Raw genomic sequence first — 24,254 nt, forward strand, 5'->3', positions numbered from 1 at the left:
AGCGTTCCGGGGCCCATCTGCCGGGTGGAGGCCCGCGGCGTTTCCCGCGGGGAGGCTGCTGTCAGCCCCCCTGCGCTCCTTAAGCGTCCGCTAGTGACACCGGGGACAGCGTCACGCTTCCCTGACATCAGAGGCTCGGCTCCACGCCTCGGAGGCGGCAGCAGGCACGAAGCAGTGTCTGATCTATAGATGTGCGAGGACGTTGTTCTGAGACCAGCCCTGCGGCGGACATGGCCGTGTGCTGGCAGCGGCACCAGAGGAGCGGCCCGGGCTTGTTTGCCAGCGGCGGGGGCGAGACCCCAGACCCGTGTGAGGGGTCACGCGGGGCGGGCGGTGCTCGGGCGTAAGGGGCGCAGCCGCTCGAGCCCGAGTCCCGGAGTTCGGGGTGGGAGAGACTTTGACGTGTGATGGGGAACGGGAACTGGCGAGGCCCCGCTCCGGGCAACTTCTCGTGCTTGCCAGGATCTTCTATCACATCACAAACCGATGAACAACGAGAAGCCGCGCACTCGTAGGAGCTTGCTGGCGGCACCAAGACAAGCAAGGGCGCCGGGTGCGAGGCAGGGTGAGGGGTACGTTTAGGCAGAAGGTGGAAGGGCTGCGCAGAGGGCGGTGGGGCAGGAGCTCCTCCACCACCGGCCCCCCGCAGTGAGAACCGGGCCGGCTGCCCGGTCTGAGGCGCCGGGCGCGGCAGGCGCCCCGGGACGGCTCGGCCTTTGCGGCTGGGGACTGGGCACGGCCTTTCCCCGCAGGAGCTCGCTCCCCCGCAGCCGATCCGCCCGCCCGGGCCGAGGTCTCGGTGGAAGCCTGCGCCCCCGGCGGCGCCCCGCCCCTCCGGCCGGCCCAGCAGCACGCCCTCCCCGCCGAAGAGCAGTGCCGGCCGGTATCACCGCCCAGGGGCTAGCCTGGGCCCCGGGGGCGGTGCCGCGGGGCGCGGCAGGTTGCCAGGGCGACCGGCACTGCGGACGGCCGGTGACGTCAGCTGCGGGTGCGCCGCTGCCACGCCCCCTGCCGCCGGGCGAGGCGCTTCCGGCGCGCGGAGCAGTGCGTCATCGGCGTGCGCCGCGGGGAGGGGTCGGGCCGGAGGTGGCCGCGGGCGGCGCCGGGGCCGATGGGGGTCGCGGAGGAGGAGCCGGGCGATGGCGGGTGAGCCGCGGGCTGTGGTGGGCACCGGGCGGGCCCGCCGTGGCGGGTCGCGACGCGACTGCGGCGCCTCGGATTCGGCGGGGTGGGGCGCGGCCGTGGCCGGGGGTGGGGCCGGTGCCGGCGACCGGGCTCGGGCTCTCGTCGTCCCCGGAGCCGGTGCCGCGGCCCCGGGTAGGGCCAGGGTTCGTCGGCCCGCTTGTTCTCGCGGCCGGGGCCCGGGGCCGCCCCCGTCCCTGCGGCCTGGTGGCTCCCCCCGCCGCCGGGGCCCTTGGCGGCTCGGTGGCGGGGCCGGGACTGACGACTCCCTCTGTTCCTGGCGCAGGTGAGGCGGTGGCCGGGAGCGGGGATCCGGGAGCCGGCGTGTGGCAGCCCCTGCGGGTGCCCCCATGAACGAGCGTCGCGGCCGGGGCTGCCGGGACACCACGGGGCACCATGAGAGCAGGCCACGAGCGGAGCCAGGAGTGCCTCCCGCCAAAGAAGCGCGAACTTCCTACCGCCAGCACCGGCACCGAGACAGGACGTGCAGGGCTTGCCCAGGCCTCGGGCGAGGGCCCCGACTGGACCCAGGCAGCGGGGCCAGGCCCTGCAGCTCTGCACTATGGCCCTGGCGAGGCCACGGAAGCAGTGGCAGGGCTGACGGTGGACCAGTATGGGATGCTCTACAAAGTGGCAGTGCCACCCGCCACCTTTTCACCAACGGGTCTGCACTCCGTGGTGAACGTGAGCCCTCTGCCTCCCACCTTCAATATGACTTCACCAATAATCCAGCACCCAGGGGTGCCCTACCCCCCCATCCACTACGCACAGATCCCTCCAGCGTCCCTACAGTTCATTGGCTCGCATTACACAGTGCCCTATGCTGTCCCTCCTGGCTTCCTGCCTAGTCCTCTCCTGTCTCCTTCCACCAACATCACCGCCTCCCATGTCCCCCACTTTGTGCCATATGCCTCTCTCTTCACGGAAGAAGCCGCTCCTTCCCCCCAGACTACCTCTCCTACCCACACCTTCAACAAATCTGCTTCTGCAATCTCTCCTTCTGGCCAGATGCAGCACCATGCTGGGACCCAGCCATTAGATATTGCACCAGGTAGAATTCCTGTTTATTATCAGATGTCCCGCTTCCCACCAGGGTATTCTGCATATGAGACACCTACAGCGGGCGGAAGCCCAGAGTCTCTTCAGCAAGACAGTCAGCCGAGTTCAGAGGTAGCTGCTGCCAATGGTGGACAGAGACATCTGGAGCATAGTGTGGTGAGGAGGACCAGTGAGGCTGTGGACTCTGCCAGCAGTAAAGCTGAAGACTGTCTGCCAGGGGCTGTAGCGGGATGTGTGGTCGATGGACAGTTCCTTTCAGGTTACCAGACGTTGGGAACAGAGGTCTCTGTGCCAGCTCACAGAAGCACCCCAGACACCGATCTGGAGGTTCAGAGGGTGGTGGGGGTGTTGGCATCTCAGGATTATCATATTCTGGCAGCCCAGAGGAAAGATGACCCGAGCCCCTTAAACCTTTGCCATAATATCCCTGATCAGCAGGGGGAGTCAAAGGACGTGCTGAGGAACCCAGTGGAAAGGGCGGCTGCTGAGAAAAGCCAGTCCAGGAGTCCGTATGTAATGTCCCCTGAAGAGCCGGTTAGACAAAGACAATTAACCAAAGGAATGGTGATAGCCAACGGCAAGCCAGTCCTGGTTCCCGCTGGATCCGAGCCCACCAGGTCTTCCACTTCAGAAACCCTGGTGAGGCGGAGCCCGGACACACAGGCTGGAGGAAGCGCACTTGAAAAGGACCTGGTCCAGCTGCAACCACCCAGCTCCTCACACTTGCCCTCTCACTTCATGAAAGGAGCCATCATCCAGCTGGCTACAGGAGAGCTGAAGCGGGTGGAGGACCTGCAGACTCAAGACTTTGTTCGCAGTGCAGAGGTGAGCGGGGGCCTGAAGATTGACTCCAGCACCGTGGTGGATATTCAGGAAAGCCAGTGGCCCGGGCTTGTCACACTGCATTTTGTGGTCGGGGAGCAACAAAGTAAAGTGAGCATTGATGTGCCCCCAGAGCATCCCTTCTTTGTGTATGGCCAGGGCTGGTCCTCCTGTAGCCCAGGCCGGACTGGTCAGCTCTTTGCTTTGCCCTGTCACAGGCTGCAAGTGGGTGATGTCTGTATATCAATCAGTTTACAGAGCATGAACGGCAGCTCCGCTTCTCAGGCTAACTACCCTCTCACAGATCAGTTGCTATCTACTAGGGAGAGATCTGAAAGAACAGCTCAGGGGTCAAGAGAACCGTCTGACAGAGCTGCTGAAAGGAAGAGCCACACAGATAGGGACAGTGCAGCCCAGAGCTCTCCTGTAGAATCCTCTCAGCCTGAGACTGGCAGTCAGCACAGCTGGACAGCCCCAGGCTTCCAAAGATACAGCATGCAGGCAGAGGAGCCTCGGCCCTCTCTGCTCCGTCCCTCTTTCATTCCCCAGGAGGTCAAGCTGTCTATTGAAGGGCGTTCAAATGCAGGGAAGTGATCCCTTTGAGGCTGTGAGCTAGGGCATCCCCTGTAGGTGAGCCTCACCATCAGGTGGAGAAATTGCACAGACTTTGTGACAGGTTCACCAGCAAGGCTGCTTTCTGCCCTGCAGGACTGGGTTTATTCCAGTTCAGTGGCTGACAAGTTCCGCTTGGGGAATCAAGAGGGCTCCAGTGCCTCAGGGAGCAGCAACAGGCTAGCTGGGGTAGAGAACAGGGATGTGCTCATGAGCTTGCGATGGGAGCATTCCAGAGATTGGAGGGTAGGGCTTTCTCACACCTCCCTGAATAACTTGATTCCCTGCAGGGCAGGGTCTAAGCATTCAAGATGGGTTGGGAGATGAGGAGGGCAGACATGGCTTAAAGTAGCAGATAAAATTGCTGAAGATTTTATTCCTCCTTTCTCATGATGGGGAGAGATGGGTCCCCACTGGAGTTTAGGGGGCTCTACTCTCAGTATCCCTTTTCTTCACACATGCACTTTAAAAGGACCGTTCACCAAGGGAGCTCTTGAGGGTGGGATGGAGATGCTTCTCTGGTGGTTCTGTTTAATGTCTCTTCCACTGAATCCAACTGCTCTTTCTTCTTGCATAGAATGTAAAGATTTGAATGAATCACAGAAATTCAAGAGGAAGGACCAAAAGGATGGGTTTGGGTGTAGGTGAACAGGGAACTCAAGCACTTGGGATGGGACACAAGTTGGGACGGGAGACATCAGTAAAATACATTTAATTATTTGCCACCAAATTGAATCTTTCTTCCCATGTTAATAATGATTTTTTAAAAAGCATCTCTTGGGCTTAGAGCTTTTGCAGAGGCTTAGCCTATGGATGAATGGGGTTGGGGTTTTTTGGTTGGTTTTCAGGCTTTGGTTGTTTTGGTTTTTTTTAAAGCCGGAGTAAAATATATTCAGCATTCTCTAAGGAAGGATGGATGACTGTGAGATGACCGAGACTATATTTTGTAACTAAATAAGAAGAAAACTTTCCAGATGGCTAATTCTTCCCTGCAGGCAGTTTCCTGAATAAGCTCTAGACAAGAGACAAGTGTTTGTGCATGTGCAGGCAAGGTACAATGTTTCTGCTAAGTACAGTTCTATGATTAATGTAGGGACTCTAAAATTATCATGGCATCACAGGGCATTTTGGGGTGGTTTTGTGATAGTTTTTCTGATGCTTTACTTCAGAGTTCCTCTGTAGAACAGCACGGTAAAATCAAGAGTAGTCTTTTTCATGGTGAGATTTAATACAACTGTATATTAATACCTCATTATGGTAATAACACTCCATTCAAGTGAAGGCTCTAGTAGTTAGACTAATTTGCCCTCTCTGACGGTGTGTTATGACACCAGCTCTAACTGCTTAGCTAGAATAAAGAATAGTCACTATTATGTTGACAATAAGAGTCTTCACTGACTTGACTTCTTGGATTAAGTATTTCTTGTATTAAGGTGCCCATCTCTGTGTTAGGACCAGGCTTTTAAGAGGGTCTCTTTCCAGTGTGCAGGTCCCTACTAGAGTCCTGATGCTGCTCCTGATGTTCAGCATACCATTTTCTGTCTCCCTTTGCTCATCTTCCTGAAGTTCTCTGTCAGGCATGCCTGATGGCTAGGGCACTGCTTTTCCTTCCCCGAATGGCTTGTGTGTCAGCACCTCTCCTCAGCATAGCTGTCCTTCGGTCAGTTTGCAGCAGTGGTGTCTCAGGGCTGTTCTGCACGCTCTCCAGGAACGTGACCTGCAATTGGCAGGCTTCTGTTGGCTGTGTGATGGAGCAGTGCTCCGCTGGCTATGAGGCAAGTTAGAGAGTCTCCAGAATGTCCCTTCCATCTGGGTTGTCAGTCCTGTTTCCCTAGCACATTGCTAGCCTTTTTTGTTGCCTTTGAAATGCCTGCACCAGGACAGTTTCTTTTCAGGCCTTAGGGAGACATGCGCTACTCATGCCTTCAGTGTTTGTGCCTCACGGGGGTTTCTCCAGAACAAGGATGCTGCCTATATCACATGTAGCTTCCCCCAGATGACACTGTTTCCAGTCTCATCAGCTGCATTTGAAATGTATGAAGTCACAGTGATGCTGTCATGTGAAGATTCTGCCTCCTTGCATGCAACAGCTGTGGGAACAGATGCTATTTTCATGGCACTGTTTGTCAGGAAAATGTACTGTCTGGGCCCAGGTGCCTCATCACCTTGTGTGTTTCACAGTTGCTACTCATTGGATTCTCCTACGCAAAGACCTCGATTAGTGTCAGTTAGTACTTCATGCTCAGGATATCCAGGGTGTCTGTGGCCAAAGGCAGAAGGCAGAGGAGCCCAGGTTCTCTTGCCTGTTCTTTGCATGGTGCATGCAGAGGAATTCAGAGCTGTGGCAGGCAGCTAAGAAAGGGATCTTGCCTACATACGGTGTGTGAATGTAGAAGGGCTGGTTGCACACAGAGGGAGTGTCTGAGCAGCTGAAGGGCGCAGAGCCCCTCACATGCATCTTTGAACACTGAAGTCTCTTGTCTTTTGGAGAGAGGGTTTGGAGAGCCTGCCTTATCTCATGTGTGTTACTGTAACTACTACTAGATCTCAGTTGCACTGAACAGTGCTCTGAAAGGAAAGACACTGATGTATGAGGCAAGATGCCATGTGGCTAAAATAGCTTTGTACTGTAAGCAGCTGAAGGGCTGTGAAGGTGCTCACCCTGGTGTTTACCCAGCCGCTGGCCTGGACTTTGGCTCACTGCGCATCTCTTGAGTGCGCTCCTGAGCTCTGTGGAACATGCCAGGGTGAATTTGACCTTGGTGCTTCTATCCAGACTCTGTGTCAGTCCCACTGTTGTGCATGTTTCAGCTGCCAGCTCTTCCATGGAAGCAATGGTTTGGGGCACACCTTGTGGTGGGGCATTGATACGAAGAATTCTGGCATCTGGGTGCTTGCCCCAGAGGCGGGGGGGGGGGGGGGGGCAGCACTGGCAGCCCTCTAGCCCAGCTTGGCAGTACTCATCGTCACTGGAATCTGTCCTTCCTGGGTTGGGCTGTGTTGCTCTGCACCCTGTGTTGGTTGCTGTGTTGAGCATTGAGGCTCTCCTGAGATAGGGAGTGTTTGAGACAGGCTCTGCTGTAGGCAGAAAGGCTATGAACGAGCCCACGGAGGAAGCTTTTCTTTCTTAGGTTTACTGGGAAAGGAGGAGATAAAGCCAGGAAGACATTGTGGAATGAGATGGTTATCTGGGCTTTTCTCCTGGCAGAGATGTGACAGGCTTATCAGAGAAATATACTGTTTTCCTGCTGCTGCTGTGAAGGGGAGGAGAGCTGTGGTCTGTCCAACCTGGAGGAGGAGGCCTCCTGGCCTTGGTTTTATCCAGCTCACACTCTGTGGCAAGCGTCTGTAGGATGCAATAATGGGTGTCTGTAGCCATCTGTCCTATCTCATGAAACATTCCTAAAGTCAGCTGCCCAGCAGAGGCCTGGCTTGTTTCTAGGCTATGCGTACACTTGCTCCAGGAACGTGAGACTTGGTCCAAGCGATGAGCGCTCATCACTACCAGACTATGCAGAGGAAGCTCTGTCTGGAAAGAAGGAAAGCTGCAGAGGCCCCTCTGCCTCCCCTTTCCAGCAGGTGCGCAAGTATAATGCACTTTTCTCATTAAGTGTCCCACCCCCATCCCCTGTCCCCACCCCACACTTGAAGTCACTTTCCCCCGTAGAGAACTAACAATCCTTGTTACTCAGAAAACTACAGCAGCTTGAGTAGCCCAAATGCTAGTTCCTGCCCACAGCCGTACATGTGCCTTTCCCTAGCATCACTCACAACTGCTCTTTGTCTTTCAGGCTGTCCTAGGGCCTGAAACTTTGCAGAAGCTGCTAAGATGGCTACGAATGCACATTCTGTACAGAGTTTGGCCCAGGGTGTGTTCTACGTATGGCTTAAAATGCTGATGGTCAAGGCCCTTCCACGGTCTTCACATCTGTCCATGGAGGACAGGACTTGCCCCTAAGGTCCTTCTAGGCTGCTGCCACCCCACCCTGCAAACGCACCCATGCACATTCTAGTTGTTTTCCGCTTTCATGGCACCTTAGCGCCAGGGGAGGGTCTGCCCATGCAAAGCAGAGAAACAGACATGTCACACTGGGGGAACTGGCTGGGCTGCCCTGAGGCAAGGAGGTCTTTGTAGATAAGTGCTGATCCCTCAACTATAATCCCAGTTATGTAATGGCTGTATTAACATGTAACCAACCGCATTGTATCTAAAGCCTTAGAACTAGTCAGGTGCTCCCCTCCGACCTTGTTCCTGCCCCTTTCCTCCTACCTGATCTTTAACAAAGCATTAATAATTCTAAGGATAATCTCTATTTTGTTGTGCTTTTTTTGTAACTGTTTTAAATAAATCAATTTGTACTGTATATTTGTACTTTTGGTGAGATCCTTTTTCCTGTTTTACCATTTTAAGTCTGTACTTGGCTACACACAGATTGTATTTTTATTGTTAATGCTCTTATGAATATTGCATTTAACTTGTTGACTCTGTAAACACAGTATATATCTATATCTATATATATATATCTATATATAAACCAATAGCTTTTCCTTTGGTGTTTGAGACTTTTTGCTCATCTGTATCATAATTGATAATTAGGATGTGGCTTCTCTGCTCTTGCACAGAGTGATCTGGAGACTTGTGGCAAGGGCAAGGTAAAGGCTGTCTGACAGATGGATTATAAGCCATAATTCTGTGTTGAAGTGCTTTTGCTGTTATGTGATGTTTCCTGAACCCCTTGGAATAACGGTCAAGTACCAGTGACACTGCAGGGAAAATTCGGCTGCCGATGGCAGAGTGAAGCTACATCTCTGTTGGCCAAGCAAAACACCCAAGGCAGAGTAATAGCAAATGCTGCAGGATGCAGACTCTATGCTGGTTTGAGTATGAAAATGGACAGAGACAAGAATAGAGAGGTCAGTTCAGAGAGCAAAGGAGGATATAAGCATGGCAACACAGAACTGAATAGATCCTTTCCAGATCTGGTGCCTTTTCCCACAGTGAGAGAGGCCAGGATGACTCCTGGATATAAGTTCTATGTGATGAATCAGATGTTAAAGCAGCCTCTGTAAGGTGAGGAAGCAAGATGTTACAGTGCCATGTGGAAGAATGTACCATTGAAAAGATTAAATACTTTTTGTAGCAAGTGTCCACAAGGCTGTCTGTAAGGTTGGTTTGTTTTCAGAAAAAAACAACCAACCAACATTATGCACTTTGAAGGCAATTATTGTAAGCATTAACTAGGGTTTTAAGGGACTTAAAAGTGTTTCAAACTGAAAAAAGAGCGAAAAATCAGGTTTCTATGTAGTCTGGCCAAAAGGTTTTGCTTCTTGTTTTAACATTACTCTTCTGATCTCAAGCAGGGGTCTTGTGGTCACCTCTTCTGACTTAATGCAGAGAAACAGCCATCAGAGAGAAGGTAGTAGCTCCCCGTGTATTTAGACCACCATGTAACTGTACTGCAGACCTTAACTGGAAATGCTCTGGAAGCAGTGGGGGTCTTAAGGCCACAAAACATAGATGTGTGTCACACCAGTGTTTGGTGGGCTGGCGTTTGGAAACCATAAAGCTACCACATGCATTTTTTTGATGCTAATTCTTGAAGAAACAGAATAATGGAGAGTATACCACCCCTTTGCCTCCCCCTGAGTCCTTCTGTGCTAATGTTTAAATGCGTCTACATTTGATTTCCATAGTGTATAGTTTCATAATGATTTATAATAGCAGTGGGGACCTTTTCATACAGGTACAGACTATGATTACATTTTGCCTTGGCTACCTCTTGAATAAACTAAAGAAGGCTTAAATTCCCTACTGCCTGACAGGTTTTTCCAGACGCAGTTATTGTAGCTTTCCGTGGCTCCTCCCCAGCTCACCTCTTTTCCACATTCCTCTCGCTGATTTTGCTGCTGCAGTATGGAAGCAAAAGCAACTTTCTTTTCTACCTGTGTGGTTCTGTGTACGAATGGTCCTCCCCTTGCCCCACAGTGTTACCTGCAGTGACCACTGAAAGTCACTGTTAGTCACAGAGGAATTTACTATGAGAATAAGTAACTGGAGTGCAATCCATGGGCCTAGATGAGCAGCCTTGCATTTGGCTGTATGGAAGTGGTTGAATCAGCTCAGCTTACTATGACGTTGCAGAATGGCTGAGGTGGGAAGGGACCTCTGGGGGTCATCTGGTCCAACGCCCGCCCGCCCTGTGGGCCATCTACAGCCAGCAGCCAAGGACTGTGTCTTTTAAATACCTCCAAGGTGTGAGACTCCACAACCTCTCTGTGTAACCTCTCCAGTGCTCTGCCACCCACATAGTGAAAAAGTGTTTCCTGTTGTTCAGGGAGAACCCTCCATGTTTCAGTTTGTGCCCATTGTCTCTAGTCTTGTCGCTAGGCACCACTGAAAACAGCCTGGCTCTGTCTTCTTTACGCTGTCCCCTCAGGTATTTATAAACATTGACAAGATTCCTCCCTCAAGCCTTCTCGTATCCAGGCTGAACAGTCCTAGTTCTCTCAGCCGTTCTGTGTAGGAGAGATGCTCCAATTCCTTCCCTATTGTAGTGGCCCTTTACTAGATGCTCTCCAGTATGTCGGTGCCTCTCTTGCACTGTGGAGCCCCGAACTGGATGCAGCACTCACCAGTGCTGAATGAAGGGAAAAGCAAATCCATACAGCACTGGAGAACTGACCTACCCTTACTGTTTACCATTCAATGAGCTCTTTCACTTGCAAACCTGAAATGCTGTTTAAGTGAAAATTAACTTGTGAGTAAACCAGCAAACTTGTTTGCTGTTTGCTTACCTCAGTCAGCCTTTCTGTTAGTGTTTATGTGGGGTATCTTAGAACAGGAACTCAGTTTCCTCTTAGTTTTTCCATGGATGCTACTGCAAATAAGCACATAATGATACCGTTAAGAGAAAGGGTGTGCATAGCCATTTCCAGGGAGACAACATCCTCCTTTGCTTCTTTTTTCTGGGCACAAACTGCAAGGGATTTACTCCTGGAGGAGCTGTGGGCTATCAAAGTCCTCAGCTTCATAATTCATGCTGCAGTAAACAAAATCCCTTTTTAGTGAAGTAGGCTTTCACCTGTGGCAGAACTGCAGCAGCCCAAACCCATCTATGGGGAAAGGGTCCAAGAACAGGGCAAAGCACAACAGGTAAAGAAGGGGACTAAACAAATGTGAGCATTAATTTATTTTCTCTCTGTTCACAGGCTGTGACTTGGCCCCCAGAGCAGTCTGTATCCTCAGAATCTGCTCCCACCAGAGCTACTTTGGCAGACATCTCTCAGCTCCATTATTCTCCTATTTCCAGGAGAAATCCAGAACCATCTGTCAGGGAGAGTCAGCCAGGGACCCACAGCAGCCTCCTGAATGTTGAAGGCTGCTAGTGCACCTGTGGCAGGTGCAGCAGAAGTGGCACAGTCCTTGGCTGTAGCTTAATGCAGTGCACTGTTGCTCTGCTCCTCAAAGGTCATTTTGCCCAGCAGCTGGCTCTCCAGCTCCACATTGCTCACTGGCAGCTGGAAAAAGTTCATTTCAGCTGCCAAAGCAGCCATGGCAGAGGGGTCCTGGCCAAACTGTGCCCGGAGCATCATGTCCATTTTCTCCAGGCGCCGCTTGAGCCTCTTGGCCTCACGCTCCCGGATGAGCCGGGCCTGTCGTTTCTCTGGGGTCTCATTTGCACGTTTCAGTCGCATGGCTTCCCGGTCTCTCTGCAGCCGCCGTGCCCTTTGCTCATCTGTCTCTTGCATGCGCTGCAGGCGCTTAGCTTCTCGATCCCGCATACGCCTCACTTCCCGCTCTTCAGGTGTCTCATTGTCCCGCCGGCTCTTCTTGGCCGTACGCTCCCGCTCCAGGCGCTGCAGCCGCACTTCCAAGGGCTCGTTCTGCCGACGAAGTGCCCACTTTCGCATGCCAGGTGTCTGTGCCTCCAGCAGCTTACGATAAGCAGCACAGTTATTGCACACTAGGAGGATGCCTGCAGGATACACAGGGGTGTGAAAGGCAATGTCTTTCCCCTCAACACTGGAGGGGCCCTCGCTCTGTGGTGCTGGCAGGCGATCTGCACTGAGCACCTCTGGCAGCTTCTCGCTGGAAAGCAGAAAGAGCAGAAAGTCAGAGACTTGGTGCTGATGGATGAGCCCCATCTCAGACTGCCCAGGGGGCTGCAGTGAACAGTGCCTCTACTACAGCCCATAACAGAGGCCTCTGCTAAACCATTCTTGCCCACAGACATGTCTGAATATCTAAAATGAAGCAACATCATATGCAGGGGTGGGAAGCAGGTTAGCCCAGAGCAGTGTCTGGGTTGGAAGAGCACAAGAGCAGCAATCAGCCAGCAAGTTGCTCCTCCCCATCATATCTGGATTTCTCCCTTCAGCCCTGTTCCACTGGTCAGTAGATAATCCTTCACCAGGCAGGACACAAACAAGGAACATTTTGGTTTCTGCCTGTAGTCCCACTCTGGAAATGACGAACCCATCTGGGCAGTACAGACCTACTCTGATGGTTTGCTGGGCAAGGGAAACAGTTGATTGTCCTCCAATGACTGGAGACCCCAGTGCTTCCTGCACAGCTCTAGTTCTTCACAGAACTAAGGAACACCCTTTTAGCAGCACAGCCCGTGGAGGTCTTGGCAGGTGATGCAGAGCTGCAGGCAGGAGGGGATTGAGGGAATCTCACTCACTGGGGGTGTTCACAGCTCTCCTACAGGCCTCAGTGGGTCCAGAGCCACGACTTCTGTGTCATTCAAGGCAACCCGCCTAATCTTTAATGTGGGTACCCTAGCCCACTCACCAGCCAGGCTGACCCTGACCTGTTGAATGTGGCGTGGCTGGTGAAGCGTGCTCCACACACTGCACAGTTTGACAGCTGGTCCTCTGAGTGGATCAGGAGATGTCGCCCAAGGGATCCCGGTGAGCTGAGGGCTCTGCCGCATACAGGACACATGTAGCTCTTGGCACTCACCACAGCTGCAGTGTGCTGCAAAACAACCACCAAGTTGTTAGTTACAAATTGCCCAGCTCCCTACCCAGTCCGAGGCAGGCTCATCAGATAATGTAAATTACTCAGTTCAGCCTCTTGGAATGGGAACACCTTGCCACTAAACCTCTGTCTGTCAGCTCCTAGACCAAGCTCAAGACATTTGGGGTGTCACAAGTCAAACAGCAAGGAGGAAACCTTTCTACAGCTCCACTCCAGTGCAAGAGAAACAAATAAGGCCAAAACACTTGGATCGTAGGACCTGACCCTTGTTTTCAGAAATGATCTGAGGAGCTGCTGTTGCTCAACAAAGCACGACTGGACTAACAGCAGGAAGGATGCTGGTGAGGAAGTGCTTAGATGGAGACAGTCAGCTGGTGCAGGTAAGTGGCCAGTTCAGTTCTGCTTCATTCCTTCTTTTATAGAATTTGATGTGCTGTGAAGAAAGTACTGACAACAAAACCTGTGAGATTCCAGCACAGATTTCCTGCAATACTGGAATCATTTCAGAGGAACAACAGCTGTTTTCATAGGTAGGAACTGTAATACAGCTACAAAATAAAGAACTGGGTGATTAGGAGGAAGGTTTCTCATCTCACTGAATGATGCAAAAATTGCTTCCCTATTTAATCTGAAGGAACTGCCTAGTCTTAGCCTGCAACTACTTGCAGAGACTACCTTGGGACAGAGTTGTGTCTTCCAGATCTGCAGACTGGTGCCTTGTTGTTTCCCCAGAACACCCTCTAGGCGCAGTTTACTGCTGTAAACTTCAATCACATCCTAGCTCGAAGCTCAGTTCAGTGACTGCAAAGACCAGAACAAAGCCATACTGTGCTTTGGGCTGTTTCTGGATTTGGGGCTTAAGGCCAGAGATATCCCACAGTTGGAACCATCCCCTACCTGGTATACATGAGCAATAAGCTGCTCTCTGCTTCCACACTCCATCTGGCAGAGGGGGCACTGTGACAGTCCCACCATAGGGTCAGCATTCAAACTCTCCGGCACCTACAGAGAGGAAAAACCACTTTGATGTAAGGTGCACAGATCTCACACACACACACAGGCATACCACACCCCTAATATCTAGTCAACACCGAAGGCAGGTCTTAACCAGATCAAGTGCTGCGTGCCCAGTCCCACTAGGGCTGGTTTGTGCTCCTGCAGTCTAAAACTTCCTTTCTGTAGCCTCTGAGCAAAACTTGTGCTGTCTCTGGGAGGCCTCGTGGCCTCCATTCACACCCAGGCTCCCACCGGCAGAGTGGCTCTGGTAGGCAGGGCTGCTCTGCAGCAGAAGGGAAGAGGAAGTCAGCCAAAGGCACAGGGGGCACGCTCCACACAACCATCTCAGCCAGCCAGGAAAATGGCAGTTTGTGCCTGCTATTTCCAGTTCCTGGCAGCCCAAGAGCTCTTCATACCCTTTCCTCGTTCCAGGAGATGTTGTTTGGAGGAGGCAGGAGGGAAAAGATGACAAGAAACCATGCTGGGGAGAGGAGGCATTTAGACAGTGCCCTTCTCCCTCCCTGGGAGGCTAAGGTGAGTGCAGAGCCAGTACACACTTGCCTCATTTTCTCTCATCAGTGGGGTTCCAGCCACAGGTTGTTCTGCATTTTCTAATTCTTTCTTCACTTTCACCATTGAGCCATCCTCCTCAGATGTATGGGAAGAAACTTCATCCTGGGTGGTTTCCTCATCATCACTGCCACCTGGAACATGCAGAACAGTTATTCCAAGTGTCGGGACGCTGAGGGTACTCATAGGCCTCAACTGTCCTGACCAGCCTGACCTAGGGCCTCTACCCACCCCCTCCAACCAGGGCTCCATTTAAACTCAGGCTGGGGCACTTCAGGGCCTGCAGTGCTCTGTGGAGTCCCTGGGCCTGGCCTGTGGCCCTGCCTTCCTTGACAGGCCCTGGACTGTCAGCTGGACCTGCTACTGTTACCACCTTGCTCTGGTAACTGGAACTGTATCCCAGTGGTGAGGTCGTTGCCCAGTTTGTGTTGGGGTCCTTGGCTCTGGCATTGCTTTCCCCTAGGGAGCAGCCCTGCTCTTGCTGTTTGCTGATAAAGTCCTGCCCATAAACCAAGGGCTAACCCAGATGAGGAAGAGGGAAAGATGGTCCTCAGAGGACCCCCACAAGCTGTGCAGCACCTAGCCTCACCCCTTGGCAGGGTCTCCCCAGTTTACTACCTTGCCATTATTGGAAGGGGTGGAACTCACTGCTGCTGGAGTCGGGGTCTTGCAGTGGATGAATGGCTGGCCTTTGGTCCCCAAGAGCTCCAGGAAAGTTGTTTTTCATCATGGCTTGGCGGGCTTGCTCCTCCAGCCCTGCAAAGACTTGTTCCCCTAGCAGCCACAAGGACAAAGAGTCAGACTGGTGCTGTTCCATTGCTTTCACCACTAAGGCTTGCCAAGAACACAACAGGCGTGGGGCTGCTCACCTGCGCTGTGCAGAACCTCTGAAGTCACCTCTCAGAAAGCATTTAAGTAACCTCTCTGCTTGCCTACTCTGCAACACCAGCCTCTTGTACCTGCTGATGCGAGTCCGGACCCTGTGTGTAGAACAGTCTTGCTAGTGGAAATGTCCAGCATCAGGCTGCTCTGGGCATACTCTTTATATGCCACTCCAGCCGCAAAAAAAAACCCTGTGAGATCCCATATATCTGCCATATGTAGACAGGTGGCTTTCTCTGCTACCAAGCCATCTGCCAGCAGAGCTATAGCACAGCTCTAGGCAGGGGAGGAAGCCACTCGGGGATTATGACAGTATCCCAGATCAGGCATAGTGCTATACGGCTCTTCTAAATTGTTAAGCCCCATTGCTTGCTATAAAAGGCAACTTACACAAAAATAGTATCTCCTTGAGTGCCTGGCACCTCATCTGCTCTCCAGTGACCCTAAACCAGGGGTTGTCCTTGATATCCTCGGTCACCACCTTCTCTTCCAGGAGGGCTGAGGACAAGCTGCCCTCCAAGAAGGTGCTTGTGCTCAGAGCTGGTGTACTCCTCCTTACACGATGGATAACTTGCTTCATTACCTCCCCTTGCCCAGGAATGACTCTGGCTAAAATAAATCTCAGTGACAATTCATATGCTCAAAACAAGAAAACTAAGGGAATGAACCCAGAAAGCTGACATGCTTGTTGAGGATAGCTTACAGTCTGTTTTGTTGAAAGACACTGATCACTAGTATCTCAACAGGTGTCAAACACATTGAAAGGAGGCAATTATTTGTTCTTCTCAGAGAGAAAACTTCTTACAGCAGTCCCAGCTAAGGAGAACTTTTGGTTCCAAAGAATAACGATAAAAGGTAACCATTAATTTTCACATTAAATCAAGTGAATGGCCTTGTTCCAGGTGTAGCTGTGATTTACCTCTCAGTAGATGAGCTGGGACTGCCTGGGACACAAGGTGTCAAAAGTTCCCAGTGGGTTAGCTTTTGGGTTAAATTTTATCAACTAATTTTTAAGTTCTCAAGAACCACTCAAAGCATAAATGCAGAAATGCTAAAGAAAACACAGTGCATTTTTCACATAAAACAAAAGTCAAAACGTATTTTCAGGAGAGAATTGTACCTTTTAGTATAGGGCCACAACTGGCATCAGTATAATCAGGGAATTGAATTCTCGACTCACTGAAAGAGCACCAGTCCTATTAAAAGGACAGGTACGTTCCCATGTGCTAAACTGTTTCAGCCAGCTTTGCCCTATATTCATACTTGCTGCCTTTCTGGTGCTTACCTTGCAATTTCCAGCAGTGCTTTAAAAAGCAGTAATTTACAGATTTCAAAGACCTTCAGAAGTTTTACAGAGACTGTGGGAGAAGAGTTCTAGTTCCCAACATCCCCATGGAGGTTTCCAAAAGCATTTGAAGGCATTTATTATTCTGTTTCAGAAATGTAAGAAAGGTTTCTGTAGAGAAGACTTGAGAACACAATCCATGCAGGCTGAAGAGAGGTGCTGAGGAGCACCCTAAGTCTACTCGTCACTGAAAGCGGCAGGTACCATTGTGATTGCTGTGACACAGGTACCCTCATGAGAAGCTATTCCAGCACTGAATGGTTTTCGTGACCTGGAGTGCAGCTCTTATGTCTGGACCACCACCTCACTTTGATGGGACTGAGATACAGACTGTACTAACAGACACTGCAGAATGACAGTGCTGCTCCAAGAAGCAGATATCCAGAGACCACCAGGATAAACGCCCAGAGACCAAAGAAGCATTGCAAGACAAAGTATAGTGAAATGAGGAATCCTGCAGAACACAAGACAGATGTAAAACTATGGTGGGAGACATACTACCTGTGGCAGTTACCAAACGGGATTCCCAAACACCACTGCAACTGCTAGTGGAAGCAGTTACGTGTTTGTTTGCTTCCCCCTTTCCCCTTCCAGATGGTTTGTTTCCACTGAGCAGCAGCCTGGAGTCTAATGGCAGGTGGGTTCCTGCTCAGATAAACCGACCGTGCAGTCTGCAGAATTGTAAAAGCTGTGATCTTTATATAAGGTGACCGAGGAGGGAACTCCTCCTATCAGTAACACTAGCATCAATCACAACTAAGACAGTGATTGTGTCTGCCAGTGGCCTTTCTGTACAACACACCCAGAACCCAGTTAGCACTGATTCAGTGCAGTGCAGAGAACTATCAGCTTACAGTCAAAAATGCAAACTGTTAACCAAACCAGTGCTGTTAGCCGATGACATCTTGTGCATTCTCCACTAGCCTGCATCTAAAAATGCATCATGGCACTGGGAAAGGCAAACTTTTAAAAATGTTATCTTTAGCTTATACAAAACTTCTTACATATTAAACTAACGCTGTCTCCAAAAGAACTTAGGGGAGATTGTCCTGTTCATCTACTGATGGACTAAGTCCTACTTTGATGAAGCTTAGGGCTTCAATGTTTGACAGGTACAGGGTTATACTTTTATTGTTTCTGCACATACATGCTCACATACAGGCACTTACACCCCCACCTCCACCCCGCTTTGAATACACTTCCATTCATTTGGAAAGGGAGTAAGACAGGCAACAGCTTTAAGATCACTGCCATCAGTAAAGGATGTTATGCTCAATAGTGAATTCACAGACTCTTCTCCAGAAGTTTCTTTATTAAATACAAAAAAGGGCTGCAGGCTGACCACAACACCAAAACAAGTCACTGTATTTGTTTTACAAACAGCTAGAGACGTAGGACAGTGAAAGATCATACAAATGCCTCTGCTTTGCATTCCAGTTCTCTCCATAATCTTGTAAATGAGTGGGATGCCAGATGAGCAGCTGTGGAGGAAGGGGGCAGCCCTGTGGCACTGTGCAAGAAGGGCAGTTATGACTGCTAGGATCTGGCGGTATATCAAATTGGTAGCCAGCAATGACTTTTTTTCCTGAGCCCTTCCCTTCTTGAACTGTATGAATGCAGGATAACTCTCAGGTGTTCTGGAAAATAAACACACAAACAAACAACCCCCACCCCAAAATCCACAAATCAAAAGAAACTGCATTGTTCCCCTGTCTTCCTTCCTAAACAGAAAGGTCTCTCAGAGATGAGCCACTGTATTCCCTCCTTGTACATCAAATTTAAAGTCCCTGTTCATGTAGGTCTTCTCTGTGTTCCTTTCCTGGACCTGAAATTTGCAAGTCTTTCCACCACTGTGGATCTAGTCCACCTGCCCCATCGCTATTCTGGGTTGTCCACACTGCTGTAGTGGTTACTGAAATGAAAAACAACACAATTGAAAGAGTTAACAATGGCAGCCCACAGAGCCCTTTAAGAACCAAGGATTTTGATGCAAGTAACATTTCTGCTCGGTTTTGAATGCTGGGTGCTATTTCTTGTGAGATGCTTTCTCTTCAAACTGGGAATATTATAGACAGCAGAATTCAAGGAACACTGAAGAGCAGAGAATGTGTGTGTGTCAAAGGGAGAGGGAAGGAAACAGAGGATTAATGGGATATTTGGACCATGATAAACAGATCCAGGAAGTGGGAATTAATTTGACTAAGAAAAGCTGTTCTCAAGAGTTTTAAAATAAGCATCACTTGCAAAGGGTACAAGCAATAGAAAGAAAGCCAGCTCATGGGACAGCAGTGACAGAAAATAAAAGTACACACTAACACCTGCAGCAAATTTTTGGCAAGCACAAGAACAGTGAGTAGCCTATAACTGATGGAGTGCAGCAACGGATGGGCTTGAATGCAAGATCAGATGAATTGCTTACAGAGATTTGATACTTTTATACTTTAGACTCTGGGAGAAAATACAGACCAAATTGAACTAGTTAAGGTATCTCCACAGGAACAACGTAACTGCATTGTATTTTTCAATTCAGTGTGGAATGGGCAATGCAATAGGTGCATTCCATTACGACAGTTTTATTTGTTACCACTTTATCAGGTGTATTCTTCATGTACCATGTGGCAAAACAAAATTAAATTAAGAGCCATTTATGTGCTGAAGGCCTGCCAAAGGGGAAATGACTACAATTAAAACCGCAGAAGGACTGGCCATCATGCACAATGGGACTTTTGTGATAATAGTGATTTTCATCACTGTTTCTGTATTATTTTGCATTTCCTTACACATCAACTTCTATTTAGAACTGTTTTGACTTATAACCACACAACTTCCCAGCTGGTTGCTCTGCATGCCAAACAAAGTGATTCTATGCTAAGTGAGGGCAGCAAACCATGTTGTGAAAGCAAGGTTAAATGAGGGCCATGCCAAGCCTGGAAAGTATCCCTGGAAAGAGGTGGCACCGAGCAAGCCAGGAAGAGGAGATCTGCAGCTGTTGCCCACCCTAGTGAATCCAAGAAAGAAGATAACATGGAGTGGCCATGCAAGGAAGAAGTAGGCACTGTCCTCCCACAAATCTGTCCAGTTAGATATTCACAGTGGTATTTATGCAAATCCAAAAAGCACTTTCCCAGCCCCATAGCCTGCCAAATCAGACCCCAGCTGCAGATAACTGCATAAAAAGCTGCATACCTGCTGTCCCTTTTATTCCTTTCCTCCCAACCACTTCAGTCCCTGTGAAGAAGTCTCAGTAACGTGTCTGCTATGTCTCAGCCTGACTCCTCATTCTGCTGGCTCACCCAGTTCTTGGAGCTGATGCTCTCTCCGATTATCCTCGTCAGTGCACTGCATGGCATTTCTGGGCCCTCCAGATACACAGCAGGCTAGGTAGACAAAGAAGTCCCAACGATTTGGTGGTGTTCATCATAAGACAAGATCTTCCATCCCAAGTTGGAGACATCATCATTGACATGTTTCTTGTATCTTTTGGTCCCTTTATTTTCTTGTGGTCCTACTTGCTGCTCCTGATGGCTCATGTTGAACAGGTCCCAGAATTCCTCTCTGTGGCACACCAGATGCCATAACCTCAACATCATGCCCACTGGTAGCATGTTTGTCAGATAGCTTCCCCTGAGACCAAAACTAGAGATACAATCACTTGTATTGTAGATAAAAAACCCAGCGTTCACTGTGAAAACACCGCACAACTGAACTCCATAATACGTATATAATAGTATAAGTTTCTGAAGAATATAACCTTTACACAGTGGGGTAAGAAAGCAGCCTACCTAAACACCATGGAAAGTCTACCTGCACCATTAGAGGTGTTGCACCCCTTGGTTTCCATACATGAGAGACTGTGACTCTGTATGTCTGATCTAAACAGCAGCCCCAACATCTGGGCACTCTCAAAAGCAAAAGTGTGTGGACATAGCTGTGTTACTGGCATCATAGCACAAAACACAGGACCTGTCAAATTTCTCTAAGGAAGACAGTTCCAAAGTCATTACTGTACCATCAAGCAAATCAAAGCTATGCTCTGCCCACTGCTGAACACAGCACCCAGAAGCAGGAATGGGAGAGCACAAGTCAGTGCAGATGCCAGAAGCCACACCTCAAGACTCTTGAAGGCTGGCCACCACAGAAAGCTCTGTCAGCTCTCCCATGCCTAGCTCTAGCAGCCAATGGGGCTTTCAAGTCCCAGACAGAGGTAATTCTCCCCAATACACTCACCGAGTGTGCAAAGTGTTAGGCTATATCACATTGTATTTTCCCCTAGTACAGAGAACAGCATGCATAGACTCCTGTTGCTGTACCCATGCAAAAAGGCAGCACAGAGAAAGAAATGCACAGAGAAAGAAATACACAGACGTGCAAGCCAGCAGCATCAGCAAAGCAAAGCAGTGTTAGAGCTGCAGCATTCAGCTCTCTGTCCCATACTCCTGACGGCTACTGCAGCTTAGCAATACCCACAGCCCTCTCATCAGCCTTGCTTTCACATGCCTACAGAGGCAGCAATTTTTCCTCATTCCAGCCCAAATGTCTCCAGCCACAAAGCTGAGTACGAACAAGGGCACAGAGCTTCAGTCCCCCCAGCTTCCCTCTGCTGTGATCAGTCAAAAGCCATGTATGTGCAGTTTCCCCTTTGCAGCCAAACAACCATCTGTGTCTCCCAGTTCCACTAACATCCTGCTGTAGCCTGCCTGAAGCACTGATGTACAGCATCTTAACCCCTTCACTCTCAAACAGACACCAGGGTCTTGACAATGCTGGAGAAACAGAGATCTGTCCTATCAGCTCAGCTCAAAAATGATCTGACAGATAGCATTTATCTGTCCAGTAAATTACTTAGGTGCTGCCCATTCCCTGCAAGAAAAGAGCAAATGGCTTTATCTTTCACTATCTGGTAGGAAACTGAGATACAGTGAGCTTCAGTAACATGTCCAAGGCCAGTCAGCTGAGTCTGTGGTAGGGAAAAGATCAGAACCCAGGACTTCCTGGGTTTCAGCCATGCCCTTGAACTTGCCTAGAACTTCCTTTGCTACCCAAGATGGGCCAGAGCCCTGATGTCACATTTCTTAGTATACTAACTTGCACTTGTGACACTGTGAATGCAAAGCACAGCTGCAGGCCCTGCACATACACACCTACCTTTACAGCATCAGTTGTTTGTTCAAGCCTATCCCTGTCCTGCCATGCCAGGACACAGCCAGCTCCCCTGACGCACAGAGCTCAGTTTCTCTTCTTACAATCCCTAAGACAAAATGTGAGTAACCACCATTCCCCCACAAACTGTACCTTTCCACCATTCCCCCCCTCCCCATTTCACTCCACAACATTCCAGCTAAGGCAAGGATCCCATGTTGCTATGTAACATAATACTCACAGTGAACTTTGTTAGGAGTGGTCTGTTTCCGACGGGACATGTTTCCCTGACCTGGAAGCACAGAGTGTTCGTTCCCTCAGCAGAGGGCTCACCTGAGAAGAGAAGAGCCTGTCACACACACTACTGGAACCTTGTGAGCCTCCAGCCAAATGCAGCTGGCTGTCTCAGGGTCGTTCCCCACCCATCTGCCCACAGGGCTCATTCTTCATCACCACAGCCGTATTCAGTGTCAGCATCCAACACAATCCACAAGCGTTTCACAAACCACCGTGTGAAGGCAGTCCCACCCAGTTCTCAAGCAAAATTGTAAGCAATCCTGTCCCCAGCATACAAAAAGCTGAGTGCCCCACTTCAAGAGTGTGTGCAGTCTCAGTCCAAACGCCATTCCCCCTCCTGTCTGTTCCTATGGCCAAGAGGGCAAGAGCCTAACCAAACCTGCAGACCCTGCCCCACCTCTGCCCCTCACCCAGAGAGACTGAGGGGACAGAAGGCCCTACCACGCCCAGAAGGCTGGTGTCGGGCACCGGACCGCCCAGCTCAGGCAGATAAGGGAACCAGCTGCCTGATGCCCACAGATCCAGACATGGTGGCGGCAGCTGACAGGACAGTGTGGTCAGCCCAGGGACAGGTCTTGGCCCAGAGAGGTGCCTCTCAAAGAGACTGACCTCACCCGCCTCACAGGCAGGCACAGGCAGAGGGAAACAGCTGTGCTGCTGCACCCTCCCTGCTGCCTGGACCTCCCCAGGCAGGCAGGGACAGGGACAGGCAGGTGGGGACAGACTGCCTGCCCTCACATGGGGAGGGACCACCGAGCCCACTGCATGTGGGGCAGGGTGCGCAGCCCTTGTCCCTCGCAGGTGGGGACACACCAACCTCCTCAAACTTTACAAGGGAGGAAACACCAACTCCTCACCCTCAGACTGACTGAGAAAGGAATCAATCCCAACAGTGCTCTCAGACAGACAGACTGACAAAGGAGGAGCTGAATCCATCTCCCCCTGGAAGGACAGACACAGGGATCCCATCAGCCTCCCCAACAGACGGACACAGGGATCCCGTAATCCACCTCAGACAGGCACAGGGATCCTGTCATCCACCTCAGACAGATAGGCACAGGCATCCCATTAACCTCCCACTGACAGACGGACACAGGGATCCTGTCAGCCTCCTCAGAGAGGCACACACAGGGATCCTGACAGCCTCCCACCGACCGACAGACCCCGGGATCCCGTCCCCCTCCTCAGACAGAGGGATACAGCCGGCAGTCCCAGCACACGCGAGGCGGCAGCTGAGGGAATCCAGCCCGCACGCGGATGGACACACAGCCAAACGAAGCCCGCTCCACCGGCAGAGGCCCGGGTGGGAGAAGCCAGCGCGGACCCCCGAGGGTGCCGACGGACGACCGAGGGATCCAGCCCGACAGCCAGCCCGGCCCGGCCTCTCGCAGGCAGCGGCACCGACGCTGCCGCCCCTCAGGCGGACGGCGGGATCCGGTCCCGGCCGCGGCCTGGCGCGCCTTACCCGGTTCCGCTGAAAGGCGCCGCGGAGCCGCAGACAGACAAAGGGCCGCCGGACAGACAGACGGGCAAGATGGCGGCGCCGCCAGAGCGCGCGGCGCGGGCACGGGCGCGGGCACGGCCCCGGGAAGCCCCCGGCACGGCGCGGGAAGCCCCGGCACGGCAGCGGCGGTGCCCTGCTGGCTGCCAAAGACCTCGCCCGCAGACCCCAGGTGCCAGTTTTTGCACGATCTGAAGCATCTCACCTGGTTTTCATGGATCCGTCCTGGCCAGCAGCCCCCGGCCGCCCGCAGGAGGTCATCCGTGCCAGCCGCGGGTCTCGCCCACCCCGGCGGGCAGCGCGGGAGCGGCGCCGAGTCCTGGCCCCCGCCGCTGGCGGCTGTCGAGCCCCGCGCCGGGGCCGGGAAGCGGCTACCCTGGTGCTACCTGAGCTCACCAGAATCGCACTCACCCTGCAAGGTCAAAAATCACGATTTTACTATTAATTTAAAAGCCACCACGTGCGTTATGAACGCCTGCATCCATTTAGAACTGAACCGCCCCACACTGCGGTGTGGGAGCCTCTGGGTTGCTTCCCCTCAGGCCCAGAGCCCGCCGCCTCTGCGGGGTCTGCGGGCAGCGCCGGGGCTTCCCGCCGGCCCGGCTTACCCTCGAGGCCGGGCCGCGCCGCCCCGGAGAAAAGCAGCGGCAGGACTGAGGCCCCGGGACCGGGCTCAGCCTCGGCCCGAACCTCCCTCCCGGAGCTGCCACCGCCGCCTGGCCCTCGGAGGGCCGGAGACCCCTCCACCCGCGACCCTGCGCGCTGCCCTCAGCCGACCGGCTCCCGTCCGCTGTAGAGGCGGGGCTCCCGGCACGGAGGAGGGGGAACCGCAGGCGGAACGCCGCGCTACCGGAACCTCCACGCCG

The 24,254-nt window shown here is 51.8% G+C and overlaps 2 protein-coding genes across 8 annotated transcripts; one reads left to right on the forward strand and one right to left on the reverse strand.

Moving 5' to 3' along the window:
- Window positions 1-1,061: 1,061 nt before the first annotated feature.
- ATXN1L (ataxin 1 like) lies at window positions 1,062-13,456 on the forward strand. 4 transcript variants are annotated; one of them, XM_037409543.1, is made up of 3 exons: window positions 1,062-1,146; window positions 1,469-3,066; window positions 12,796-13,456. In XM_037409543.1, exons 2-3 carry the CDS (start codon window positions 1,579-1,581, stop codon window positions 12,919-12,921), a joined length of 1,614 nt encoding a protein of 537 aa, XP_037265440.1. In that variant the 5' UTR covers window positions 1,062-1,146; window positions 1,469-1,578; the 3' UTR covers window positions 12,922-13,456. The 4 variants fall into 4 exon arrangements, with proteins under 4 accessions (XP_037265440.1, XP_037265439.1, XP_037265441.1 ...); XM_037409542.1 differs by lacking the exon at window positions 12,796-13,456 and adding an exon at window positions 7,467-8,231 and having other exon boundaries at window positions 1,469-3,174; XM_037409544.1 differs by lacking the exon at window positions 12,796-13,456 and adding an exon at window positions 7,467-8,231.
- ZNF821 (zinc finger protein 821) lies at window positions 10,857-24,186 on the reverse strand. Of its 4 annotated transcripts, XM_037409546.1 has the most exons (8): window positions 23,997-24,186; window positions 23,594-23,800; window positions 21,832-21,923; window positions 14,873-14,998; window positions 14,216-14,358; window positions 13,556-13,660; window positions 12,489-12,655; window positions 10,857-11,764 (listed from the first exon to the last, which is right to left on the reverse strand). In XM_037409546.1, the coding sequence occupies exons 3-8, from the start codon at window positions 21,869-21,871 to the stop codon at window positions 11,110-11,112; spliced, it is 1,236 nt and encodes a 411-aa protein (XP_037265443.1). In that variant the 5' UTR covers window positions 21,872-21,923; window positions 23,594-23,800; window positions 23,997-24,186; the 3' UTR covers window positions 10,857-11,109. The 4 variants fall into 4 exon arrangements, with proteins under 4 accessions (XP_037265443.1, XP_037265444.1, XP_037265445.1 ...); XM_037409547.1 differs by lacking the exons at window positions 23,594-23,800; window positions 23,997-24,186 and adding an exon at window positions 23,353-23,454; XM_037409548.1 differs by lacking the exons at window positions 23,594-23,800; window positions 23,997-24,186 and adding an exon at window positions 15,094-15,204 and having other exon boundaries at window positions 10,883-11,764.
- Between the last annotated feature and the right edge of the window lie 68 nt (window positions 24,187-24,254).

This window comes from Falco rusticolus, chromosome 15 (assembly GCF_015220075.1).
Source record: "Falco rusticolus isolate bFalRus1 chromosome 15, bFalRus1.pri, whole genome shotgun sequence".
NCBI classification, from domain to species: domain Eukaryota; kingdom Metazoa; phylum Chordata; class Aves; order Falconiformes; family Falconidae; genus Falco; species Falco rusticolus.

Coding starts and splice junctions, on each gene's coding strand:
- ATXN1L (XM_037409540.1), top strand. CDS start 1,579: ATGAGAGCAGGCCACGAGCGGAGCCAGGAGTGCCTCCCGCCAAAGAAG.
- ZNF821 (XM_037409545.1), bottom strand. CDS start 15,041: ATGGAACAGCACCAGTCTGACTCTTTGTCCTTGTGGCTGCTAGGGGAA. Junction 13,661..14,215: donor CACTGATGAGAGAAAATGAG/GCAAGTGTGTAC, acceptor TCCTCTCTGTAG/GTGCCGGAGAGTTTGAATGC. Junction 12,656..13,555: donor TTATTGCTCATGTATACCAG/GTAGGGGATGGT, acceptor GTTGTTTTGCAG/CACACTGCAGCTGTGGTGAG.